The following is a 23275-nucleotide window of genomic DNA, read 5'->3' on the forward strand; positions in this document are numbered from 1 at the left end:
TACATACATACATACATATATATATGTAAAGAAAATTCGTATATTACCTTCCTCCACATAAATCCCGTAGGGCCGAAGAAGACATATGATTTATAAATCATCAATCTGACCTAATCCGAGCAACACCCACGAGGCCACATTAAGGAACACCAATAAAATCCAAATGAACGCCGCAAGTCCGATCCCAAACCATCCGTTCGCCAGAGAAACGGATTCAAGCCCTTGCTCTCTCTCTTGTTCTTCTCGTCTCTTCTCCTTTCCGACGGTAGGGAGCGACTGTGTCGTCGATCCGTTGACAGCGACGGTCATGTACTTGTCCTTACAGACGTACCATAGAAGTGGAGCACAAGTGAAGATGAGGTTAACAGAGAGGACGATGTTGCAGGCGTAGAGGGTCTTTGCAAGACCATCCTTTCCGACAGCGGCGGCGATGGCGATGGCGGGGATGATAGAGATGCAACGAGTGGCCAGTCTTCGGACGAATGGGGAAATATGCCATTGCATTGCGCCTTCGAGGATCATTTGACCGGCCATAGTCGCGACTACACTGCAAGCCATGGAAGAGAGCATGAGGCCCAATGCGAAGAGGGTTGCAGCGGCCGGGGAGATGGTTTCAGCGAAGAGTTCGTAAAGAGCGAACAAATCGGCATCCTCTGCATCATCGTCGTCAAAGGATGCGGCGGCAACAATGAGGATGGCGGAGTTGACGAAGATGGCGATAATGAGAAGGGTAGAGCAGAGTTCGGCGATAGAGTATTTCATGCAGGACTTGATGGCGGCTAGAGACGGGCGGTAGAGAACTGTGGCTTCTTTCTCATCGGCGTCTTCTGGGAGGGTATAGTTCTTGGACTTGACGTCGAAGTCACGGAGACGGGCTTGGACGATGGAGGAACCAAGATAGATGGTGTGCGGCATGATCGTGCCACCAATGATACCGCAACTCTCGAGGAGACCTTCACCAACGAAGACGGTTCGGGACGGCAGGAATCCGAGGAAGACCTCGCCGGCTGGCGCTTCCTCAGTATCGATCAATGCAAGGAGGTAGATCAGGCAAATAACGGTTGCGAAGACAATGGAGGCAATGAAGAATTCGAATGCGCGCAACCATCTAAGAGCTCCCCATGGTCTGTAGAAGAAGAGAATCAAGAGCGTATCCACCAACGAGATTGCGCAGGCAGCAGGTAGCGGGATGCTTGGATTCAAGAGGTTGACACCGATTGCGAAACCAATGACGGATCCAACGTCTGTGCAAATAATCGCAGCTTCAGCCAAAAGCCACAATGCAACGTTGAGCCAGAAAGGTAGGGAAGCTCGGTTCATTTGCGCCAGGTCCAGTCCGGTAACGGAACCGAGTTTGATAGACATCGACTTTTTGCGGTCTATATTAGTATCAAACTTTTAATCGAGCTGGCGCAAAGATAACCCACCTGAAGATAAGCCGAAATAACATTTCCAAGAAGAATCATAAACAATAATTTATACCTGAACTCAGCACCGGCCGCAACATTGGACTGAAAATTATCAGGATCAATGTATGCTACGGAAATCAAAATACCGGGACCGACGAATCGCATGAACTTGGATGTGACGTGAGTGACCTTGCGATGCCATGGCATCTTCTGGCCCGTCGCAAGTTCGATGTCCCGGATCGTAGTCTCGCCTACAATGTCCTTCTCCGATGCTGCAGCCTTGTTCTCACGAGCAACAGCGTTAACATGGTCGCGGTCACCTTGCAGGCGCGCGACCTGATCTCTCTCCCATGCACCGGCCGTCATTATGGAGGGCAATTGAGAGAAGTAGGAGGAAAGGTGCGTTGCGGTGCTCTACAAAAGCGGGGTCTGAGGGGCGGGACGAGGGGAGGGATGGTCAATCTCGACCTCTAAAAAGAGAAGAAGGATGAGGGGATGGGAGGGCAAGGTCGCAACATCGAGGGAGTATGCAGCCTTGATATACTTTTCACAATTGCAACCTCGAGGCCTGGTCTCTTACTACTTCTTGAATTCTTCTTATCCGTCTCCAATGCAGCTCTCAAACCATGCTCCCTAGCGCTAAAGCTATGCCGCGTGGTGAACTGCAGATTCGACGTGATTTTTGAGAGCCATGCATGGCAGATGGGCCGGTGGCTGACCTCAATGCTAGCGCATCATATTTTCGCCGTCAAAAGTCTATAACAATTGACATGCCGTCGCCGAAGGTCCTGGCCACGGCAGCTGTATGTAGCCAGCGACGACGGTGGTTCCCACGCCCGTGGTTTAGCGCAAACGAAAGTCGAGGTTTCTTCGTTCTGCAACTTCCAGCTTCCGGACCCACCTTTGTGCATAAGCCCTGGGAAGAATTCGCCTGGTCCCAACGTGCTAGTCGAAACTCTAGCCAATTGGGTTTTTTGGCTAAAGAACGGCTGAACGCTGTATCTGCGGCTTTTCCATTCCAGTCTGAGTTTCTCGCACCATGATCCGCGAGGTGCATAGTAGCTTTGGCGGTGGAAATAAATGCGCTAGAAAAATTTAAATTGAGGAGGTGGTCATTCCCCAAAACGGGACCCGGCCGTGTCTTGTTAAGACTTCGGGTGCCGGTTAACTATCAGATCAATCTCGCATATATGTATATTCGTCTGCAGCAACAGCATCTGATGGCCTGTCTGACAGGTCGAAGAAAGCGAGCATTTGACGAGGGGTTGAACTAGAGCTCGGGTCAAAAAATCAAGGTGACCAAGCTTTTCGCAGGCGAGAAACGCATGCAGACATTTTACCGTCCTGGTATTTTCGCCGCATGATATGATCATGATAAGCAAGCAAGCTTCATTGGCTGCCGGGTTCCGTTGCCTCTCCAAGACTGGCAACCAAGCTGGGGCCAAGGTACACGGATGTGTCTTGGGTTGGAGCTCTCGCGCATAGGAATCGACGATAGCGGAGCTGTTATGTAATACCTGACAGAGGTGGTGATATTCTGAAGCTTGAAGGCCGGGGCGTATACTTCTCCACCAAAAATTTTCCCAGAACAACAACTTGTCCGGTGACTCTTGAGAGTAGTCTAAAGCGAGGAGTATGCGGGTAAACGGGGGTATAGCGCTGGCGAGTATGCATACGTAAGCAAGTATGTCAAAATGCATTGCCTTAATTGTGGAGTGTTGTCTGTTGAACTCGAAGTGTATAATCTCCACAAAAATTCGGTGGATTTAAATGAAGTAGGACAACCTCGAGAAAGCATCCTTAAACTAAAATTCATATGATCATGCAGCCACAGCTGCAGCCACGGCACCGGCGCCTGCCTATTTTCTTACGAATTTTTAAAATCGGGTTGCCGTCAATCTGTTTGATAATTCCCTATATACTTCAGTTTGAGATCACCACCTGATCGAGCTCTGTATCGCGATATCCCTTCACAAACCTACGGTGGTGGCCTTGATGAAAAGCAAAGGGTCGAAGAATAGCTTACGTTGTGTAATATATGAAGATCCTTCAAAGTTGAAATAACAGTCTGGGTGTCTTGAAGGTCAGCATACCACCAGACCAGCCTGACTGTCCGACAATACCATTCTGATACGTTTCTGTCCAAACTACCCATTTTCATGATTGAGCGATCTGACCAATAATGGAAGCGCTCGCATGGCCATGGAAATGAGGGAGAAGATGGAAAGTTGACCATGATCTAGACTTTCTTTTCTAACTTATAATTACGATATCTTCACTGCTGTGGAACTAGGAAAAAGTATTTAGTATTTTTTTGTTACTGGACGTTGAATTCTAGTATATGAGAAACGAAGAGGCGCACCAAAAATTGGAAGCAAAGTTCCGGACCCTTGACGCTGGTAGCACCAGATACGGTACACTATTGTCCAGTATTCTCTGTCAGAAAGATCACCTATAATCTCACCAATGGCTCTTTGAAATTTCCACAGTATATACAGTACCTAGGTCCAAACCTGACTGTGGTGGAAATATACCTTGTCCTCGTACTTCTATCGGCCAAGGACCCGAGCGTCCTAATGTCGACTTCGCCGAATCTTGTACATACAAATGAGGACATGTGATCCTGGACTTTCATACTTCGAACCCAGAACAGACCAGTGCGTATTAGGGAAAATAGAGATCGCCAAGTGCGAATTAAGGTAACCTTGAACTCGGTTTATACATCCCATGCGTTGCAACTTGTGGGTTTTTGATGGCCGTCAAGAGTAACAACTAGTCTCGAGAGCAATTGCAAACTGCATCCTGGGATGGGGGCTCAAAGCTAATTGCGAGTCGACTAGCCGAGTCTACTAGAATTTCGATATTTCGCATTTCAAAGTTCACAAATTAAATCCCCACCGGCTCCAAATCAGAATAAAGTTTACAATTAAAACAAGCTCCAATCAGCCTCGAAGTCCAAGCACCAATAAGCATCTCATGCACTGCTGATCAGGGCCAAACGACAAAGACAGACCCACATGGCATGGCGTTGGGGGGAAAGCTATCATCGGCACAAATTTGCCAAGGGATCTAGCCTGGCTTCTGCCAATGTTTAATACTAATGTGCCGCTGCCACTCGATTCCAATTGAATTTGGGCTCGCGCTAGGGCTTCCTTCTTGCTGTGGAGTTTGTTGTGCACTCGTGGGAGCTTAGGAGCAGATCAAGACTTTGGTTAATCTTCTAAAGGCTCTTTCCGCCCATAAAACGATAATCTCATACTTCCCGCCTGTACAATTGGTTCTGGATCTATCTCTCGAAAACCTCAATTAATAGGTCATCTAGAATGGTATCCGAATCTAGATCTTAATTGAAAATAATCGAGCTGAAATCCGGATCCATAAATATATAGTGATATGTCTACAATACGCCCTCCCTATGTACAAAATTCCTAACGCATCCACTACCACAGCTTATGGGAGCATAGTCATATCAATCTTTACCAAATACCGGCGTATACATCGACCCAACCTCCAATCCTAATCAACCCTAGCGAGCGAATAATGCATCAATGGTACAGAACCAGATATCAAAGCGTTACCACCCTAAGACATAAAATCCGGGAACGGTAACGCAATTATATTGTAGAGTACCGTTCGGATCATCCTTTGCGACGTTGACGAAGTCCATCCAGCCGGTGCTCGCATAGTACCAAAACATCGGAGGCCGTTGTGCAGCACCTCCATCCTCACAAGTATGCAACGTAGCTCTGGTCCCTTCGGTAGATGGACGTATCGTTGCGAACCAATTCTTGATATCTAATACAGCATATTGTAGCGTCTTCTCAGGGTCTATGATGCTAGGGGTTCTATTTATCCCAAGCCACCTATACTGTAGCTTTTGAGGATTCGATATCGTAGTAAAATATGAGAGCCAATAGGTACTAACCCTATGGGCAAGGCGCCACTAGTCATATCTCAGTTTCCAACTCCCCAGAGCGCAATCCCATACCCCTTACCAAAATGTCTCCCTGGTCGTGTTCGATAGGGGTGTAGTGCCAGGTTGAATAGTATCATGATTTTTGGGGTTAATAAAAATATATGTTGTCAAAAGTCCCGAGGCTATCGTTCCTCATTTTATAGTACCCGTTCACTACCGCAGTGCTTGTTAAAACCGATTGGATGGTGCTTGAGATTACTTCCGTCGAGTAACTTGTCTCTGCGGTGTTGAAATCTGTCGATGGATGAGGGATGACGCTGACACTTGTGGTGATCGATTTTACTGTCGTTGTTGGTGCTGTAATGGCACTTGAGCAGCCAGACTTGACTTCGGCATCGTTGAAGGAGGTTAATGGGGCTGGAGTCGTATAAAGCCTTGTCTTTCCGCAACGGAAGATCTCTTTCGCCGTAGATCCGTGACGGCTGTTTCAGTAGGAATATGGGGTGTTCCGTATAGGAGCTGGTACTAGTTCCGGTGGGTTGAATATTTTGGTAGATATCTCTGCACTGGACGATGATGTAACTTCAACTGACGTGGAAGTCTCCGTCGAGCAGCTACCTTGAGTAAATATATCCTGTAAAGCTGAAAAGTAGATGGGTTCTGCAAATCCGATTTGCAACCGCTAAAATACCAATTCTGCGAGAAGTTGCTCTCCGCCAAAGTGGTTTCTCGTAGGATTGAGACATCTTCATAATCATTTGGTGTCCCGACACTACTCGTCTGGCGTCTGTAAACTATGAGCCGTTGATTAGCGCCCGTTGCCCTGATTGTCCCATCCGTCATGAGCTTGAAGTCGGCGCTACCCGTGACTCTGGGTAAGAGGTTGTCGGAGAAATCATCTCGTTGGAGGGGTCTGTTTTCCGTATCGACCTCGATAATGATTGGTCCGTTGTATGTTGTATTCACATATGCATCGTCAAAGCCTGGAATAAGAGCCAGCAGTCGGAACTCTGTCGGTACACTGGTATCACTTGATACAGTACTCGTGGTGCAGATTGTCGTCGCATATCATCCCAAAATGGGAAGAAGTGTTTGGTAGTTTTACTAGCACTCTCGACTTGGACTAAACGTTCGCAATTCATGTGAGTCTGGAAGAATGCCAAGACATAATTTCCTCACCAAAACCATCAAACTTCAGATGCCTGCCACGCGACAACGGGAGGTGATAGAAGGTTGACAAGAGTCTCTGGTTATCTGCCACATATCCTTCAAGCGAGTTATGTAGCTGTCTAACGATGATAGATAGACTTCGATGCATTCAGTCTGAACAAAATCGCAACCTTGACGTCAATTGACGGGTCAATTCACACACGGTATAAACTAGATGCACATGCAATAGGTACTAAACAGGGGAATATAACGTAGAGGACTACGTAAAGGTCTGGTTTCATCTCTTGGCTAGAGGGTTATTCGATAACCATTCTCTTGATCACCTATACACATAGATGTCTGGACGTGTTTTTCGAGCGAACACTCAAACTCTTTGGCTATACCCCATATGCCCACACATTCCGATCGACATTACCTGACATCACCGGTGACACCGAGGCTATCCGTCCAGATATGTGTCTAGTATGTTTTGGGGTATGACGTGTTGACGCTGTTGTTTTTCCCGTTTGGGTCATAGATGTAATTCGGCCAACCACGACCTCAACAAAACCGATATGTTTATGGTAAACCCGCCTCTCGCATTCTGTGATTGGGCCCAAAAATACTTCGCGAAGAAGCGAAAGCGTTCGCCTGTTTTCCCTTCCCTTCAAAGCCGGAGGTGGCAGCTTTGATATGGACTATGCATGCAGGTGAACCGGAAGCAACTGACCCACCTCAACTTTCCATTCTGTTGATGGTGGAAGAATGGACCCCTGAAGCTACAGCGCCAGGGAATGGAAATTGCGTGTCCCTCGTGCTTCACCGGATTAATTGGGACGCAATTTTGATCGATGCCAGGCATCTAGCTTTGATGACATCGACGGGAGGCTTAGACGTTCGCGATCATGGCCACATGCCTCCTTGGGGATTCGATTTAACTTCCTGGTAAATATGATGTCTGAAGATAGCATATATATGTATCGCTCACGGAGAACAAAAAGCTAAGATTCATCCACCCTGCAAGCTTGTTGGGTCCAAAGTAATCTGGGCGGTGAGAAGTGGACCGGTGCCAGCCCAATCGGGCAAAGCAGTTGGCGTCCCGTTTAATATCATATCACTCCTTTTCTGACGGAAAGTAGTACGTGCTGTGCTGGAATCGTGACTCCCCTTGACCTTCTCCCTTTTTGTGGTTTTCCCTTTTCATCGTCTTCTTCTCTGCCCTTCGTTCCTCGTAAGTCAGTCCGATTTTTGTCTGTCGTTATCAGCTGCGGAATTTTGCTCTGTTGTCCGATATAACCAACTGTATCGCCCAGCAGTCCATCCGCGTCCATTCGTTCTTTCTCTTGTTCTTTAAACGAAATACCACTTCCTCTCACTTTTTCCCGTGCATTGATCGGACTATCGCAGCCGTAAAGAGTCAAGAAACACTATCGTCGATTCGTCGTACGCCTGGCCTTTCCGCTTCCGAACCATCCGCTTCCACCTTGGCCGCCTCACTTGCTAGTACTTTATATTCTATAAGAATTCCCTCCGTATTTTCATCGCCATCGTACCTCCTTTAATTCTCAGCAATTCTACTCTTTTAACGTTTGGAAGGTTTACGTAAAGACAAACCCAAAAATCAAACCCAAAAATCAACACCTTGTTTCTTCCCCCATCGACATCGTCATCGTCGAAAGTTCACGTCACAACAGACAACATCCTACGCACCCTTCGGAAACTACACAAGTCGGAATACTTGGTAGTATATACAAGAGATGGCAACAGCTTTAAATTATGATACTCTGATATTCAACGCCTGTGCATTTATTACCGGAGTGTTCTTGTTGGACTATGGAGCGGATAAATTCGTCGACCATACTGCTGTTATAGCACGAAAATTGGGAATTTCGGCGACACTGATAGGTCTGCTCACGGCAGGTGCGGAATGGGAAGAGGTACGGAATAATCTGCACGTCCATGGATCACACGTATACCAGGCATCGCTAACCTATGTCGATCTAGCTCGTTGTGGTTGTTGCGTCGTTAGCCCAGAATAACTCGGCCTTGGCCCTGGGAAACATCCTTGGTTCTTCGATATCCAACATTCTCGGTGCTTTCTCGCTCGGCCTCATCTTCTCGAAAGATCCGGTCATCTACTTTGACCGTAGCTCGAAGATCTACGTCGGAGTTCTATCGATAATCACAACCGTCTTCTGTTTCTTCCTTGCCGTCTATCGTGTTGAGTTCGGTCGATTTGGAGGATGGCTGTTCTGCATCGCGTTTTTCATTTACATTGCCTCGATCGCGTGGGGGATCTATCGTGGTGTTGTGGACCCGCCGGAAGACAGCGATTCGGACTCCGATAGTGACTCGGATTCCGACTCCGATGATGATACCGACGATGAAGAATCCGCAAAGCATATGAAGAAGGTTATGGAGGGATATCGCAGCAGTAGCAGCAGCGACGATGGTGGTTCGTCCGTCGAGGCCATCCCACTCCGTGTTCACAGGAAATCTTCGAGCCTTAGCCACAAGATCAACGGAACCAACGGCCACGCACGCAGTTCAAGTGTTTCCCATGTCCGTCCCCGAAAGCCGGCTCGTTCCGTCGCCTACCACTTCGCCCAGCTCCTCGTCGGTTTCGTCACCGTTTCGATATCTGGCTACGTCCTTTCCCACAGCGTTGGAACCATTGGTGATTCCTTCGGTTTGTCGGATACACTCGTCGGTGTCACTCTCCTTTCTTTCGCCACGACTCTTCCGGAGAAATTCGTCGCTGTTGTCGGTGGAAGGAAGGGACAGGGCGGTATCGTTGTTGCGAATACTGCTGGTAGCAATATCTTTTTGCTTACCCTCTGTGCCGGTGTTCTCTTCCTTGCCGGTGACCTCAAGCAGTTCGCCAACTCGGTCACTTCATTCGAAATCATCATGACTTGGGTCTCCTCCGCTCTATTCACTGTTATTGTCTTCTACGGTGGGAGGAGATGGATGGGAACTGCCCTCTTAGCCCTTTACGTTGTTTTCATTCTCCTCGAATTCGTCCTTGGTCGAGGCGAAGACAGTCACTAATTCACCAACCTCTCCCGATAAGTACCACAGCATCCAGCATACCGAAATACGATGCACCCTTCGAAACAACAACAACATTACCATAATCAAGATCTTTTATTTCCTCTCTTTTTTACAGACTTGGCGCAGCGGATCTCTGGGATTACCATTACCATGTTTCGTCTTTTGCTTTCCTGACTTTGCAAAAACATCCAGATCGATTACGAGACCAAAGAAAGATATCTTCACTCCGGGATTCATTTCCTGAATATCAATTTGTAAATCTTAATTTTCCTTCACCATGACGGGCGGGTTTTGTTCGGAAGCGGATTTTTTATAAACGGATGGGTTCTCTTTTTCCTTCTTTCCCCTTGCTTCACCTTCTTCTTGTAGATATTACACCCCTTTCTTCTTCTCCTTTGGTCTTTTAATCCCTTGCGTTTTTTTTCCCTTTACCTAGCCTTCGAACATTCCTTGATGATGGTTTCCCTCTATCTATACAGCCATTGTAGCACTAGTCGACTTTTGCAGTCGAACACCAAAGTCAAATAAAGAATAGTAATTCAACAAATTCAAGAATGAAAATTTAGCTTTTTCTGTGATTTGCCAAAACCTGCTGAAGATTATACTATATAATCCCAATATACACAGTCTAGATGAAGATTAGATATCACGAAGAAATTTAATATCTATTTCTTCAGCTTCTCAGTCAGCTCCGGCACAGCCTTGAACAGATCCGCTACCAAACCGACATCCGCAACCTGGAAGATAGGTGCGTCGGGATCTATACACGGTTGTTAGAAAATCGTACCATTCCAAGGCATATCGATTGTGAATGATCTTACCCTTATTAATCGCAGCAATAACCTTGGAATCCTTCATACCCGCCAGATGTTGAATGGCGCCGCTGATACCAACGCTCAAGTATAGCTCGGGCGCCACAACCTTACCGGTCTGTCCGACTTGCAGTGAGTTATCCGCAAATCCACTGTCAACGGCTGCTCTGCTAGCGCCAATGGCAGCACCAATGGAATCCGCCAGTGGGATCATAATCTTTTCAAAGTTCTCCTTGTCCTTAAGACCCCGTCCGCCGCTGACTACCTTTGATGCGGTATCCAGATCCGGTCTATCGGACAACGTAAGATTCTCCTCAACCCACTCTACAGATCCTTGGTGTTTCGAATCCTTCCCTTCAACGATTTCAGCTGCCCCACTTCCTGCTGGTGCGTTTCCGAAAGCAGTTCCACGGATTGTAAGAAGTTTCTTGGGGTCCGAAGATTGTACCGTAGCAATGGCGTTACCAGCATAAATCGGTCGGACAAAAGTATCGGCTGACTCAATCGAGATGACATCGGAAACCTGCTGGACGTCAAGGATGGCAGCGAGACGGGGCATGACATTCTTGCCGAAGGCGGAGTGCATTGATACTATATGGGATACGTCGTCGGCGGCATTTTCAGCAACAAGAGGGGCGTATGATTCCGGTAGGCCCTAGACGAAGTTCTTTTTTAGTATTCTATTCATAGCTTCGCTGTGGTAGAATATATTCTATCCCGGCATATGAGGAATACACACGCACCTTCTCATAAGCCTCATTCGCAACATAAACAACCTTATCCACACCCTCAATCTTCGCAGCTTGCTCTGCAACCTCCTTGGCAGCTTTACCGGCTACGAATCCAACAACGGGGTTTCCTAGCTTTTTGGCTGCGGTCACGACGTTCTGCGCCGAAGATTGGAGTTTACCGTCCCGTTGTTCGAAGAGGGCTAGTGTGCTTGCCAGTCGTCGTGAGAATTGGGTACCCACGTATGGACGGCATGTTGTGACTCGTCGGCCGCTGGCACGGAGGGTGTGCCTTACGAGGGTTGAAGTATTCATGGCTGTATAATGTTGCTCTGAGGATTGGGAAGTGGGATGAGGGAGGGAGCTTCGAACTGGGCCCTCGTGAAAAGGTATTCTTTTCTTGTGTTGAGAAGGGCCGTAGCCGGATTAGTGCGACAACCGAGGCCGATGATATCCATGCAGAATTTCATCCCACCTTCGAAGTCCGACGGCCGACCCAGCTTTTTTCTTAGCTTCTAACGACAACTTGTACTATGAATGGTTAAATAAAACACCCGCATGTCATCCTTCCCGAGCATCGTGCTCCGTAAGCCCGTCGAGTTTACAAAATCCCAACAGGCAATCTACCTCCTCCGTCAGTTATACCGAGAAACATCATGTCTATTCGATGAAGTCGCGCGACAGCAGATAAAGAAGAGGATTCAAGAGAGGTATAGGGAGTGCCAGGAGGTTGCGGATGAACAGAGACGGACGAAGTTGTTGAAAGATGCGAGGAGGGTGCTGTCGACTTTGACGAGGGCGAATAATGGGGATAAATGGCGGACTTTAAATGTTTTGGAACACGCTTATGGGAGGAGGGGGAAGATTAAGCATCAGATAATGAAGGTTGGCTATGGAGTCATTTGTGAGAAGAGAGTGTGAATTGTCAGGCTAATGGCGAAATCGTGTAGCCTTTACTTAAAGAAGTTATGCCCGAGCCGCCTATCATCCCAAATCGCATTCGGTCAGCGACCCCGGGGACGACGCCGAAACTGTCGGCACTGTTCAAAGGTGCGGTTGGGAAAACCATCAAGGCCATAGAACCCGAAATCCCAGAGTTCTCCGTATCCGGGAAACCGTTCTCTCTTAGCAGAACTGCGAACATGAAATGGCGACATCGGTCTATGATCCTTAAAAGAATCGTCCCGCCGTTAGAACCAGTCGATTTTGAAAGACTGGAAATGCTAGTTATGGGTTGGAGAAAGACCATTCCGCCGAAACGGAAGTTCATCACACGGGAAACGAGAGTTGGGCCCAAGAAGCAACGACCGAACATGTACAATGCGAGAATGCAGAGGAGGATATTGAAGCATGTCCTGGAACAGTTTCCAATGTTGGAGTATAGGCCTCAGACCGAGAAGTTTGTTGCGGTGTACTCACCAGTGTTAACGACGATGCTTCATACCCCGGGTGACCCAGAGGACTTCGAGGGGGTGGATGAGAAGGGAGAGCCAGAAGGGACAATATTGAATCCAAATAAGGTATTATCCGGAAAGTCAGCTGCGAGGAGGAGGAAGGCGAAGGGTAAAGCTACAGCCTTTTCGAATTGGTTGGATAAAAAGAAGGAAGAAGGAAAGGTCCCGGAAAGTGTTATTGGAAGTTGAAGCGTTGGGGTTTCTATGCACGTTGATCAAATTATATACGACTGTCTATTCGATGGTCTCCAATTTAGGACCCAGCTCTCCTAATTTACCCAAACCGTCACCATCGACTCGCATATTCCACCAATTTTCCATATGCCTAGCGCCTATGCTTTTACTATCCTAAAGTCAGCACGACACTAGCAATCATCACAATGGATTCGAGATAGGTACTTACTAAAAGTCTATGCTCGGTTTATTCCAATCTAGGACCTGCCAATCCAACCTCCCGCCATCCATTTTCTTTACCTGCCTGGCAAGATAAGCCAACAATGCCGTTCCATACCCCTTTCCACGGTAATCGGGCCTAACGAATAAATCCTCAAGATATATCCCTGGCTTCGCAGTCCATGTTCCAAAGTTGTAGAAGTACCTGTATCATATGTATATACGATTAATACCATATTTTCTTCACGGACATTGGAAATTCTCACGACTCAATGGAAACGACGTACAATGCCATCCCAACAGTTCGTTCACCTTCGCATATCAGCACTGTGTGTGCGTATGCGGGGCCGCCGTTGAAGCCGAGGTTTTTGTAAAGAAGTTCTTCGGTGGCTTTGCAGCTTTCGAGTTCATTTTCGTATTCAGCAAGTTCTCTAACCATGGCAAGGATTTCGGGGACGTCTGGTGCAATCGTTAAGTTATAGACTGCTCAGGTATTCGTATCCATGCAGGTTTATTTACCTTCTTTAGCGGCTTTCCTAATGATGCCGGGTGATGGAGTAGAACTAGACATGGCTATTTTCGTGTTGAGTATGTTGGGGATTGAAGGTGGGTCTATCGGTGCCGGTCTGTGGAGGATAGTCTAGATCTCGTAGGCCAATGGAGGGGACAATTGAAGAATTGGGTGCTGAAGGCCGGCTAGGTTGGCAATTTGAAGTACGAAGCTAGGTTGAAGGCCGTTTATATAAGCTTCGAGTCGCATTTAGAATAGCAGATACCCTAATCTACCCACGATAATCGAAGTTGGTGAAGGATCTCTATTGGGAAATTTCCAGAAATGTAACAGGGTCGTTTAGAGGTAGACTAACGGGTCCTCGGACGGACATGGCCGGCCGATACCCTACTAACATGCCGAACTGGAACTTTAAGCTCTCCATGCTTAATAGTACCTGAGTGTGTCTCATCATCAATGCAGTAAGGTAGGATTGGGAATTGAATTAGGATAGCAAAAGCCTGCTCGAGCAGGTCCTACCGTCCAGCTACAGCAGCTCGGCTCGTTTTAAGGCGGCATCGCATGGTACAATATGATGTGAACTTGGATACGTATACTAGCATTTCATTTCACTTCACTTCGGCTAGAATGAGAGGACGTTTGGTTTCCCTGAGAATCATAACGCATGATCGTATGGCATGCAACTCGTATAGAACGAAAAAATGCGAATGCGAGAGAGATGAAGATAAAAACGCTGAGAATTCATGTACAAGCATGTGAGAAAGGAATCCCGTTTTGTGAGTGCGTTTCCTCCCAAAGTGTTTCCTTCTTTTTTTTCCCCCCTCTTTCCCATCGATATTTTCTGATTCATGTACCGCGTTTTTGCCCTTCACTGGTCAGGCTTCTTTTTTTTTTATAGACAGCAGATGCAAAGAAAGCAATCAAGCAGGGAAAGAAATTTCCACAAGGCGTGTTAAGGGTAAGCATTGCTATCAAACTCTAAGGCGAGATTTCTAGAGATATCTGACTCTCAACCCTTCTTCTAGAACTTGGCTTCTGGAGTGGTTTCGTAGAACTCCTGGAGGATCTTGACATTCTTCTCAAGAGCCTCAAGCCACCCCTTGATCTTACTCTCCTCTCCAACCTTGGGATAGAAGTCCTTGCGGTATGGGGTAGCCTTCAAAGCAACGCTGAAGATTCCCTTAACGACGAAGTTATGGTATTGTTTAAGAGTTCCGTCGTAGGCATGTTGGAAGGAGGTAGCGAGTTCCTCACTTGGGTTTTCGAGGTTGTGGCGGATACCTTTGGCGGTGAAGTCGAGACCTCTACAAAGCAATCATTAGTACAAGTTTCAATACAAATGCTAACTTCCCGCTTTTTTAGACCACAACTACTATAAGGCACGTACCTGAGCAACCAAACAAGACCTTCGGTAGCTTCCTTCTTTTTCTCAGCCCGTTCTGCAAGAACGAGCTCCTGAAGGGTCGCGGATTTATCCTTGGCGGCGTCGTAACGCTTTTGGAGTTTCTATAGTCCATTGAAAATAAACCAAAATAAGTAATCATTCTTGGGCCAATAAAGCGATAAATTGCATATTAACAGATGGATATGCAGCAATAATGGTAGACCTACAGCAATGTTTCCATTCAAATCCGACTTGACAGGGCCGAAAGAAGTCGATCCTAGGATATCTAATGGGTATAAATATTAGCATCCAGCCCGTATGAGGGAAAGAAATATGGTATTGCACGCATATATGACATACCAAAGAGTCCAACCAGGGACTCAGAAGCTCCAAGGAAGCTGACGGTGTCCACACCGGGAGTTGTGGGAACATCCTTGAACGAAACCTTTATGTTGTCAATGAATGTTGTTGCCTCCGACATTTTGGATTCTTTTTCAAAAAGAATGAAGTCTACTGAAATAAAAGACACGTTCTACGGAAAAAGGATAATGGGGGGAGTGAAGGACTATGGATTTTGGTTCTATAGAACTGAAAGAATGAGGGGTCAAGCTACAGGACTGGACAAAGCTTCGTGTTTTTAAACGGTCCAGTTGTCCTGGGGGAGCTACGCCTGCCAATCCCTGTACTAATTTGAGAAGAGAAACTCTAAGCTAACTGCGGAGTAGCATCAGGGGGCCACGCTAGCCGACGGTGAGTCGGCTTTTCCATCATGCCAGGCTGCATATCACACCATCTATGGCTCCAAAGAATTGGTCCTGGGCGGTCAATGGGGGAAGCCACAGGCGGGATGGGCCACCTGTAGACGACCCGTTGGTATGGCAGAATTCGAATTTGCATATTTGTTCGGAGACTGGACATGCGGTGAAGCAAACATATACTGAGCACTTATGTGCCTCAGATCTGCAGACAGTATAGAGGATCAATTTATTGATTGACCAGAACTAGAGCTATAGAAATAAGTCTTGCACTGCATTGAGTATCACATTTTGAGTGGCATTGCATTCTAGCCGCTGTTATACGTAAGTACTTAGGTCAGTACCGGGGAGATTGGGAGTTTTGGGGACGGAAAATCTGCTAAGACGCCTTGTGCGCTATATACTATAACGCCGTCTTCGAATTTAAATTTATAAAACTAAACAATTCCAAAAAAGTTTCAAAACTCCATATAGTACTTCGCAGTAACATTTAGTCTACAAGATAAATATGGCAATTAAGTGCCCAGTTAGCAGTAAATAAGCCCCTACTTACCCAGGTGAAAAACCTAAGAACTTGTTTGCTTTAGTCCTTGTTGCGCTGACTAAGCAATATCTACTGTTGTTAGATATTTCGAATATTTTTTGACTGCCATAGAGTTTGTCGGATCGGTTTTGAATTATTAAGACGTTTTATAAAGCGCTTAAGGCGTCTTAATTGCTTTGAACACTATATGTCTTAGGCGGGCAAAAAAAAACCCTTCAAGTTAAGCTATACATCAATGCATCTTGGACCCTACTTCAGGAATGGAGTCTGGATTCGAGGTTATATATTATAAGCCAATGCGAGCAGTACGATTAATTTGAATACAGCATACATGCTTCTCAGTGAATCTTAACAAGCTCCTATTATCCTTCCCCGTGGAAAACCGCCGGCCATAGCCTCTTATTAAATTACCAAAGTCCGCCCACCGCAATATCGGATACCATACTGTCTTCCTTCCCACTGCCCCGTTCCTCCATTTAATCTCATATGTAAATTTATCTTCTTTGCGTACGTCCCCCTCGAAACATATATACTTCAGGCCTGGTCTGTTAGACCGAGCTCCAACCACGTCCCGCAAATTTATCCTAGTGCTTCTCCACCTCCCGTCGTATCCCATGCACCATACTACGGTTGGCCACTCCTCCGGTACTATCTACAATATCTCCAAAGTATCCAGGGGTAAATTTCCTTTAGTTATATAATCGTCGCCATCGTATAGGATTTAAAATTTTAATTTATATGGTTTGTGATAGGGATTCTGCCTTGATTGAAAAATCTTGTAAACGGAATCGATACGTACATATATGTCTATACCTATAGGTATCGGCACCTCCTTCAAATCACAAGCCGTTAGAATCGGTCTGATAAAAGAGAAATCATGGTTCCCGGCCAGAATGGTTGCCTTATATACAGGAACACCATCACGTTCCAGTATGCCGAAGTGTCGAAGTGTCGAGGCATTCTTTAACATTATTTCATTATCTATCGGATACTGACCTTTCAGACGCTCATCTTCGGCGTTATCCACGAGGAGACAAAGTGTTTCTAATCCGTGTTTAAGAAGTTCGAGGAACGTTTTTATAAATGGAAGGAATTTACTGTAAGCAATAATGCTAAGATGACGGAGCCTGGGTCTAGAGGGAAGAGAGGCGAGATGGGCAACGAAGGCACGCCATTTCCGGCAGTATCTGAAACTGACGTCTTGAACTTGTTCTCGAACGAGTGATTTTGCCTCGTTGAGGCCGAGACAATCATTCTCAAAGGAAAGGATGCTGGAGTCGCTGGAGTCGGACCCCTCACAGGAAGGCTCGACTCCGCTGGCGCTCATGGGGCTAACTCGCTTTGTGACATATTTTTTGGAGAACACTAAATTTCGAAAGTTTGTGGATAATGTGGAAGTATTTTAATTTTGAGGCTCGAAGTCTAGGCTTGCGCAGGATCTTATATAGGCTTGCGATACATAAGTATTTAAGGAATTACTTATGTAGGGCACCAACGACACAGTAGTTGCTAGCTTAATTGTTTGATCTGTGGCTTCTAATATTAATACCTTAACTGTTAACTGTTCACCCAAGCTTCACTTCGGCGGGTAACATGATCTCTCCAATGGCACGAACCACCTGCAATTGCGCCCAACTCCCCATCGAGACCCTTTTACAAATCTTCTCGTACCTTGACTTCGGCGACTAATTAACTGCCAGCCTGACATGCCACCTCTGGCAAGATGTCATCGTGAATACCAAATTCCTCCGGAAACTGTGTTACCATTTAGAAGAAGACGAAGGAGACGATGAAGGAGACGAGAATGGTTTCCCATCTAGATCTAGATACCACCTGTACAGGCTCTTCCACAACCTATCCTCCTTCTCATGTACCGTCAGGCAAGGCAAGATGGAGAAAATCGATATCGTTGTTGAATACGATTCTCAGCCAATGGCTCTCAACAGATCTCCGATTTTGGATGAACCAATGATCCTACCCATGAGTATTGATGGGAGTCTACCCATAGATGGCAACGACGACATCTACAAAAAATAAACGGCAAATGGGCCTGTTATTGCGATCTTTATATGGAGATAATAAGAGAAGAAAATGGACGAGGGAGATTTGCAGTATATTACAAAGCCATGTTAGCGGATAAAGATGCAGATATGTCTAACGAAGACTATTGCTCGAAGGAGAAAAAAATAAGGCCGCATCAAAACGTTAGAGAGGTGTTAGAATCGATAGTTAAGAGAGCTATTCGTCACGAGGGACATCAACAAAGTGACCCTTATACAGAAGCGGAAGGGAGGTTTATGTGTGTGCTTCCGCTAATCCTATGTAGTGATTATGGGAATAGACCAGGGAACATGCATGCGCGTATTTACATGGTAAAGCAACTGGGTGTTGAGAAACTGGAAGGGAGCGCCGAATTTACGTCGGGGGAATAACCTTGATACATTCTATCAATTTATAAAAAGAATATTCAAGAAAGTACCTAGGGGGAGCATATAAAACCAAGTATATAGATAAGTAGTAGCCTACAGCAAATCTAGATCTTCTCCCAATGGGTTGGCTGTTATAACCTTTTGAATGGACAAAACTCCGATCTTATATTAACGATTGTGTACAGCTGTGCGCTGCATACACTGGTTGGCGAGGTTCGAGTAGTCTGGCGCCTATAATTCAGCTTTCCAAATTTCCCATTCCTGATATTCATTTCCTCGGTATATAAGCATTCTAATTAGCTATTTCGATCAAGTTGGCTCGAATAATTCTAGTAGATTCAAAGCCAAGTTCGTTTTATGGACGTAAATTTATATGAAGCGCAAGTGCTTAAGCGTCCTCTGTGGAGGGTACTCAGCTTAGTTATCCGATTAGTTCTAGCGCTAGTTCAGTAATACACTGTTCTGGTTCTAGACCGCCTTATAGCCTAGCGCTAGCCTGTTCGACCGGGCCCTTTAAGAATAGAATCGATAGCTGATTGAAATGAGACGGGAACGCAAAAGCGTCAAGTGCAGGTGCGGGAATTATAATTGATATCAATCATTAACCACAAAGCTGGGGACGCAATTTGACAGCCAGTCGGCCCGAGATCTCGAACATTCTGTTCCACCTGGGCCGACCGTACCAGAGCCAAGCCCAGCCACCACTGCTGCAATCGAATCAAGGTTGAGATCCGAGTCAACCTCCCTGCACGTCACCATCCATCATTTCGTTTTCACAAGGCAAAAAGTGCACCTTGCCTGCCCACTTCCTATTCTAACTTTGCGCTTGTCTGGTCAGGAGAATGCTAGCCATTAGACCGTCTTCTTTGACCCAACCACAACTTCTTTCCCTCAAACACAATACTTCGACTCGATTCTAGGAGAACGTCAATACACGTCTTTTACTTTGTTTACCAAGAGGGTGTTGTTGTGAGACCAGAACCGTATGGCGGACTCAGACGACGATACCCAGTTCTTTGCGGCGGAATCCCAAATTCAAGTCGGCTGCGAATTAGGATACGAAACCCCGACACTCCTCGACCCTTCTTCATACACGGCACATAGGCTGGTACGGACTACTTTTATCCCTAAAAGCAATCGTATGCTTCACTCTTTTTATAATAAGGCTGACGATGCGATGTCTAGCACCATGCAACCCCGGAACATTTACACCTAACAACTCGGAGAATGCAAGTTTCCCTCCAAATTAGACTTAACCATATGAAAATATATTCTAATAATTCTCGTCGGTACAGATTCATAGGACCTGTACCAAAAGGCTGGCTTAATGTGCACAAGCAATCATGGTATACACGGCACATAACTGGATACTACTCGAGAAAGGAGGCTGGGATGGTAGCGGAGGACAATGTTTCCAGGAAGCGACGGCTTACATCCCTAGGATTCGGGACGAAGCCGGACTTGACGCCTCTTGCAGCGGAAGGTCTCGCCACAAACGGCGAATCATCACGGATGGGCGCCACCATGGGTTCAACGATTGATCCGGGGGGATCGTCGTTATCGCCACAGACAGCAAGCCAAGATCTGGGGTTGGATATACCGATTGTACGGCGACGGTCATCTGGGCCACCAGGCAGCAGCGGGAATCTGAGCGGCGATTCATTTCATACAGCGAGCGAATCTTTAACATCTCCGAAAGCTAGTCCATCTTCCGAAGAGTCAAACGAACAGTCGCCCAACAGCGGTCCATCCAATGAGCTTGACTTCTCGAAACGCGCGATACCCGAAGCATCGGCTGCGAAGTCGGATTTAAGTCAGTTATCGACGATGAAATCCACGGATACAAGCCAGGAACTAAATAGTACGGCCAATCTGGTAAGAACAAGAACCCAAACGCCGGACCCTACCAATTCACTCTCATCCCTCTTGCCCCATAACCGACAGGGACGGAAAGAACCGAACAGTGCAGCGAAGCCCATCAAATCTGCGTTAAAGCATTCAAAATCAACACCACTCTCGGCCCAAGTTGCAATTGCCGAGCCGGACCCGCCTCCGAAGAAGACAAGAGATAAAGTTTCCACCGGGTTGGTACGATTTCAAACAAACGATGATGTCCTAAGCCGGGACCAGGAACTACAGAGAAAGCTCGCGCATGCATCTAGAAGACGGTCGATACCGAAAGGAAGATCGCTCAGGAAATCAAGGGAGGGAGAGATTGTCAAGATGGCCACTATGCTTGTTCGAGTTGAGACAACGTTGGCGGATTTATCTCCAGATTTTGACGAAAATGAGATGGCACATATCGAGACAAGGACTATCGAGAAGTGGAGAGAGTTCGTGGTCGTCTGCAGACAAACTGGAGAGGACGATGCCCCTCTCACATTGAAGATACACAAGAGCAGGGTAATCATCTAGCAAGTACAAATCTTTCAAGTGCAAAATTTGCTAACCCATACAGACCATCCCAGCAATCGAACGCAAGAGAATAGCCAAGCATTCGACAAGAGAAATCCCTCTCAATCCAAGGGAGACACACGTCAATTTATTTTCTTCACTCGATAAGACTTTATGTTTATGGCTTCCGTTCAAACGTGGAACGATTATCTTCTTGATGCGACCAAGGGCAGCAGCCTCATCCGTAGAATGGCACACCTTCTTGCGCAATGCATTAGGGTGGAATCGACCGGAAAATTTGATTGTGCATGTCCCCGACCTATCAATGAACCTTAGAGTAGTAGACCCTTTCGATGATACCCCAAAAAAGAACGTCGACGATGAGGCTATCTCACAGGAAATAAGGAAGAATAAGGACGACGGCACGGTTTCTAAGTACATCATGCGGACGTCTCTCCAGCTACTCAGTAGAAATAAAGAATGGGAGGAGGTTGTGCGACTTTGGAAGCAAAATGATAGACTTGGGTTGGCATGGAGGCGGTATGACCGCCTTGAATGGGTGCACGGGGTAGGTGTGATATTGAACACCTCCTTGACCACCGGCTAACTTTTTCATCAGATGAACGAGAAAAAGATGTATGGTTCGATGGCCATGCAGAAAACCCATGAGCTAGAATTACGCCCGAAAGTCCACTATCCTACTTCAATCATATCAGAAAATGGAAGATCTGTTCTCGAACCTCCACCAGGTATAAGTTGCCCTCTCAATAGTATAGGAAAATCGCACACGCTAACTAGAGGCATAGTTGAGGGCTTCCTACTCCGTTTAACATCTGGAATGGGTAAAGACCAAAGGAGAATCTTCTACAAGAGACTTTACTGGTACACCCATGACAACCTTTTATGCTTTTGCAAACCTGCAAGAGCCTTACCTCCACCTCCTCCGAAACTTCCTCCTAAGCAGGGTGATAAGGTGCCTGACTCGGATCATATAATAGGTAGTAGTCACACGATTCCCGGCCCAAATTGATACGGAGCTAATGTAGTGCTTCTCAATAGAAACCATCCCACTGATATATGCCGTATCTCCTTACCATATTGAGGACGGCGAGGTCGGTTGGATGAGGACCGGGAATGCCGCGTTTCAAGAGCGTAAGGACGAGGATGCGTATAACGAAGCAGAACGGAAAGTGAACTCTGTCCTGAGGGCTGACGGGTTCGTGGACCTTATGAAAATCGACCATGTTCGACCGTTTGGAACCGAAAACCTCCCGCGGAGAGTCCCGAGTGGTGCAGAAGCCGATTTTCACCGGGATATGCCAAATTCGAACCAACCTGACGGACAAGTGAAGTCTTTAGATAATGAAAGGACGTTCGAGATTGTTCTAACCAGTGGTCTCATAATCAGACTTCAAGTATGACACTCCTATGCCCAGTTATCGAAATTTACTAATTTTTGATAGACTTTTGACCTAGAAACTCGGAACGAGTGGATGCACAGACTTGCGGATCTCATAATATATTGGAAGAAACGGCGAGGCGCGGACGTGGCTATTCTTAAGGAGACCCGCCACGAAAACCTCGACCTGCTGCGAATCGACGAGGAAATGGAAGCCTTCATCGGCCAGTACGGGAAGAAGTGGGAGGTTCAGAACACCCGATCTTCGCCGTTAATATGGAACGTTTGCGGCATCTCTTCATGCCGCACACTTACTGTAAGCCTCTCCGAAACATTCTTCTGTATTGAAGCCAACTAACAACCAGTATAGTACAGCGGACATCTGTATCAAAAGCAGACCCGACACGCTACCTTTCAGAAGTACCATGTAGTCGCTTGTCATGGAAAACTTTTGATTTTCAATAACACAGTCCGGAAGTATACTGGAGAGCCTCTCGACTGCGTTCACCAACTCAAACGGCAAGAAGTTTCACTTCGAGACGCATATGTATACAGCGGTATTGCAACAGAGAGCCAACTACTTTATCATAATCAGACATTCGATAGCAATAATCCTGGCCGCCATGCTTTACCCCGTGTCTACGAAGATGGGTGGATGACTACAGACGAAGATGTCATGACTTGTTTCGTTGTTTGGCACGGTGCCAAGCATACATCGATCAGGTCTAAGGATGATGGAGGAAAGAGAGCTAAAGTTAAGAGAGTTACAGCCTTGGGTTCGACTGGTAAATCGATGGTATTCAAGGCTAGATCTCGTCAGGAAAGAGATCTTTGGGTTATGGCGATTGGCGTTGAAATTGAGCGGCTGCATACAGCAGACGAAATCATCGTCAAAGCCGCGAAGTGATGGGGTATCATGGGGTTATACATTCACCCTTTTTATC

General features: G+C 46.5%; 7 protein-coding genes across 7 annotated transcripts; 3 read left to right on the top strand and 4 right to left on the bottom strand.

Annotated features, from left to right (window-relative positions):
- Nucleotides 1-90: 90 nt before the first annotated feature.
- On the bottom strand, nt 91-1775 carry DFL_000875 (uncharacterized protein; the record flags this gene model as incomplete). Its single annotated transcript, XM_067638527.1, has 2 exons — nt 91-1368; nt 1428-1775. 2 exons carry the CDS (start codon nt 1773-1775, stop codon nt 91-93), a joined length of 1626 nt encoding a protein of 541 aa, XP_067495431.1.
- A 6456-nt stretch (nt 1776-8231) lies between these two features.
- Nucleotides 8232-9525, top strand: DFL_000876 (uncharacterized protein; the record flags this gene model as incomplete). The annotated part of the gene is made up of 2 exons (XM_067638539.1): nt 8232-8411; nt 8479-9525. 2 exons carry the CDS (start codon nt 8232-8234, stop codon nt 9523-9525), a joined length of 1227 nt encoding a protein of 408 aa, XP_067495432.1.
- A 668-nt stretch (nt 9526-10193) lies between these two features.
- On the bottom strand, nt 10194-11383 carry DFL_000877 (uncharacterized protein; the record flags this gene model as incomplete). Its single annotated transcript, XM_067638550.1, has 3 exons — nt 10194-10288; nt 10350-10995; nt 11084-11383. The coding sequence occupies 3 exons, from the start codon at nt 11381-11383 to the stop codon at nt 10194-10196; spliced, it is 1041 nt and encodes a 346-aa protein (XP_067495433.1).
- A 243-nt stretch (nt 11384-11626) lies between these two features.
- Nucleotides 11627-12711, top strand: DFL_000878 (uncharacterized protein; the record flags this gene model as incomplete). The annotated part of the gene is made up of 2 exons (XM_067638563.1): nt 11627-11953; nt 12019-12711. The coding sequence occupies 2 exons, from the start codon at nt 11627-11629 to the stop codon at nt 12709-12711; spliced, it is 1020 nt and encodes a 339-aa protein (XP_067495434.1).
- Nucleotides 12712-12756: 45 nt separating this feature from the next.
- DFL_000879 (uncharacterized protein) lies at nt 12757-13486 on the bottom strand (the record flags this gene model as incomplete). Its single annotated transcript, XM_067638574.1, has 4 exons — nt 12757-12865; nt 12926-13120; nt 13203-13374; nt 13435-13486. The coding sequence occupies 4 exons, from the start codon at nt 13484-13486 to the stop codon at nt 12757-12759; spliced, it is 528 nt and encodes a 175-aa protein (XP_067495435.1).
- Nucleotides 13487-14447: 961 nt separating this feature from the next.
- Nucleotides 14448-15291, bottom strand: DFL_000880 (uncharacterized protein; the record flags this gene model as incomplete). Its single annotated transcript, XM_067638586.1, has 4 exons — nt 14448-14730; nt 14814-14932; nt 15038-15096; nt 15171-15291. The coding sequence occupies 4 exons, from the start codon at nt 15289-15291 to the stop codon at nt 14448-14450; spliced, it is 582 nt and encodes a 193-aa protein (XP_067495436.1).
- Nucleotides 15292-19523: 4232 nt separating this feature from the next.
- Nucleotides 19524-23238, top strand: DFL_000881 (uncharacterized protein; the record flags this gene model as incomplete). The annotated part of the gene is made up of 10 exons (XM_067638597.1): nt 19524-19646; nt 19724-19767; nt 19834-20413; nt 20483-20941; nt 20997-21500; nt 21552-21681; nt 21739-21930; nt 21992-22347; nt 22396-22647; nt 22702-23238. The coding sequence occupies 10 exons, from the start codon at nt 19524-19526 to the stop codon at nt 23236-23238; spliced, it is 3177 nt and encodes a 1058-aa protein (XP_067495437.1).
- Between the last annotated feature and the right edge of the window lie 37 nt (nt 23239-23275).

The sequence above is a fragment of the Arthrobotrys flagrans genome, assembly GCF_004000055.1.
Source record: "Arthrobotrys flagrans strain CBS H-5679 chromosome Unknown unitig_15, whole genome shotgun sequence".
Classification (NCBI taxonomy): domain Eukaryota; kingdom Fungi; phylum Ascomycota; class Orbiliomycetes; order Orbiliales; family Orbiliaceae; genus Arthrobotrys; species Arthrobotrys flagrans.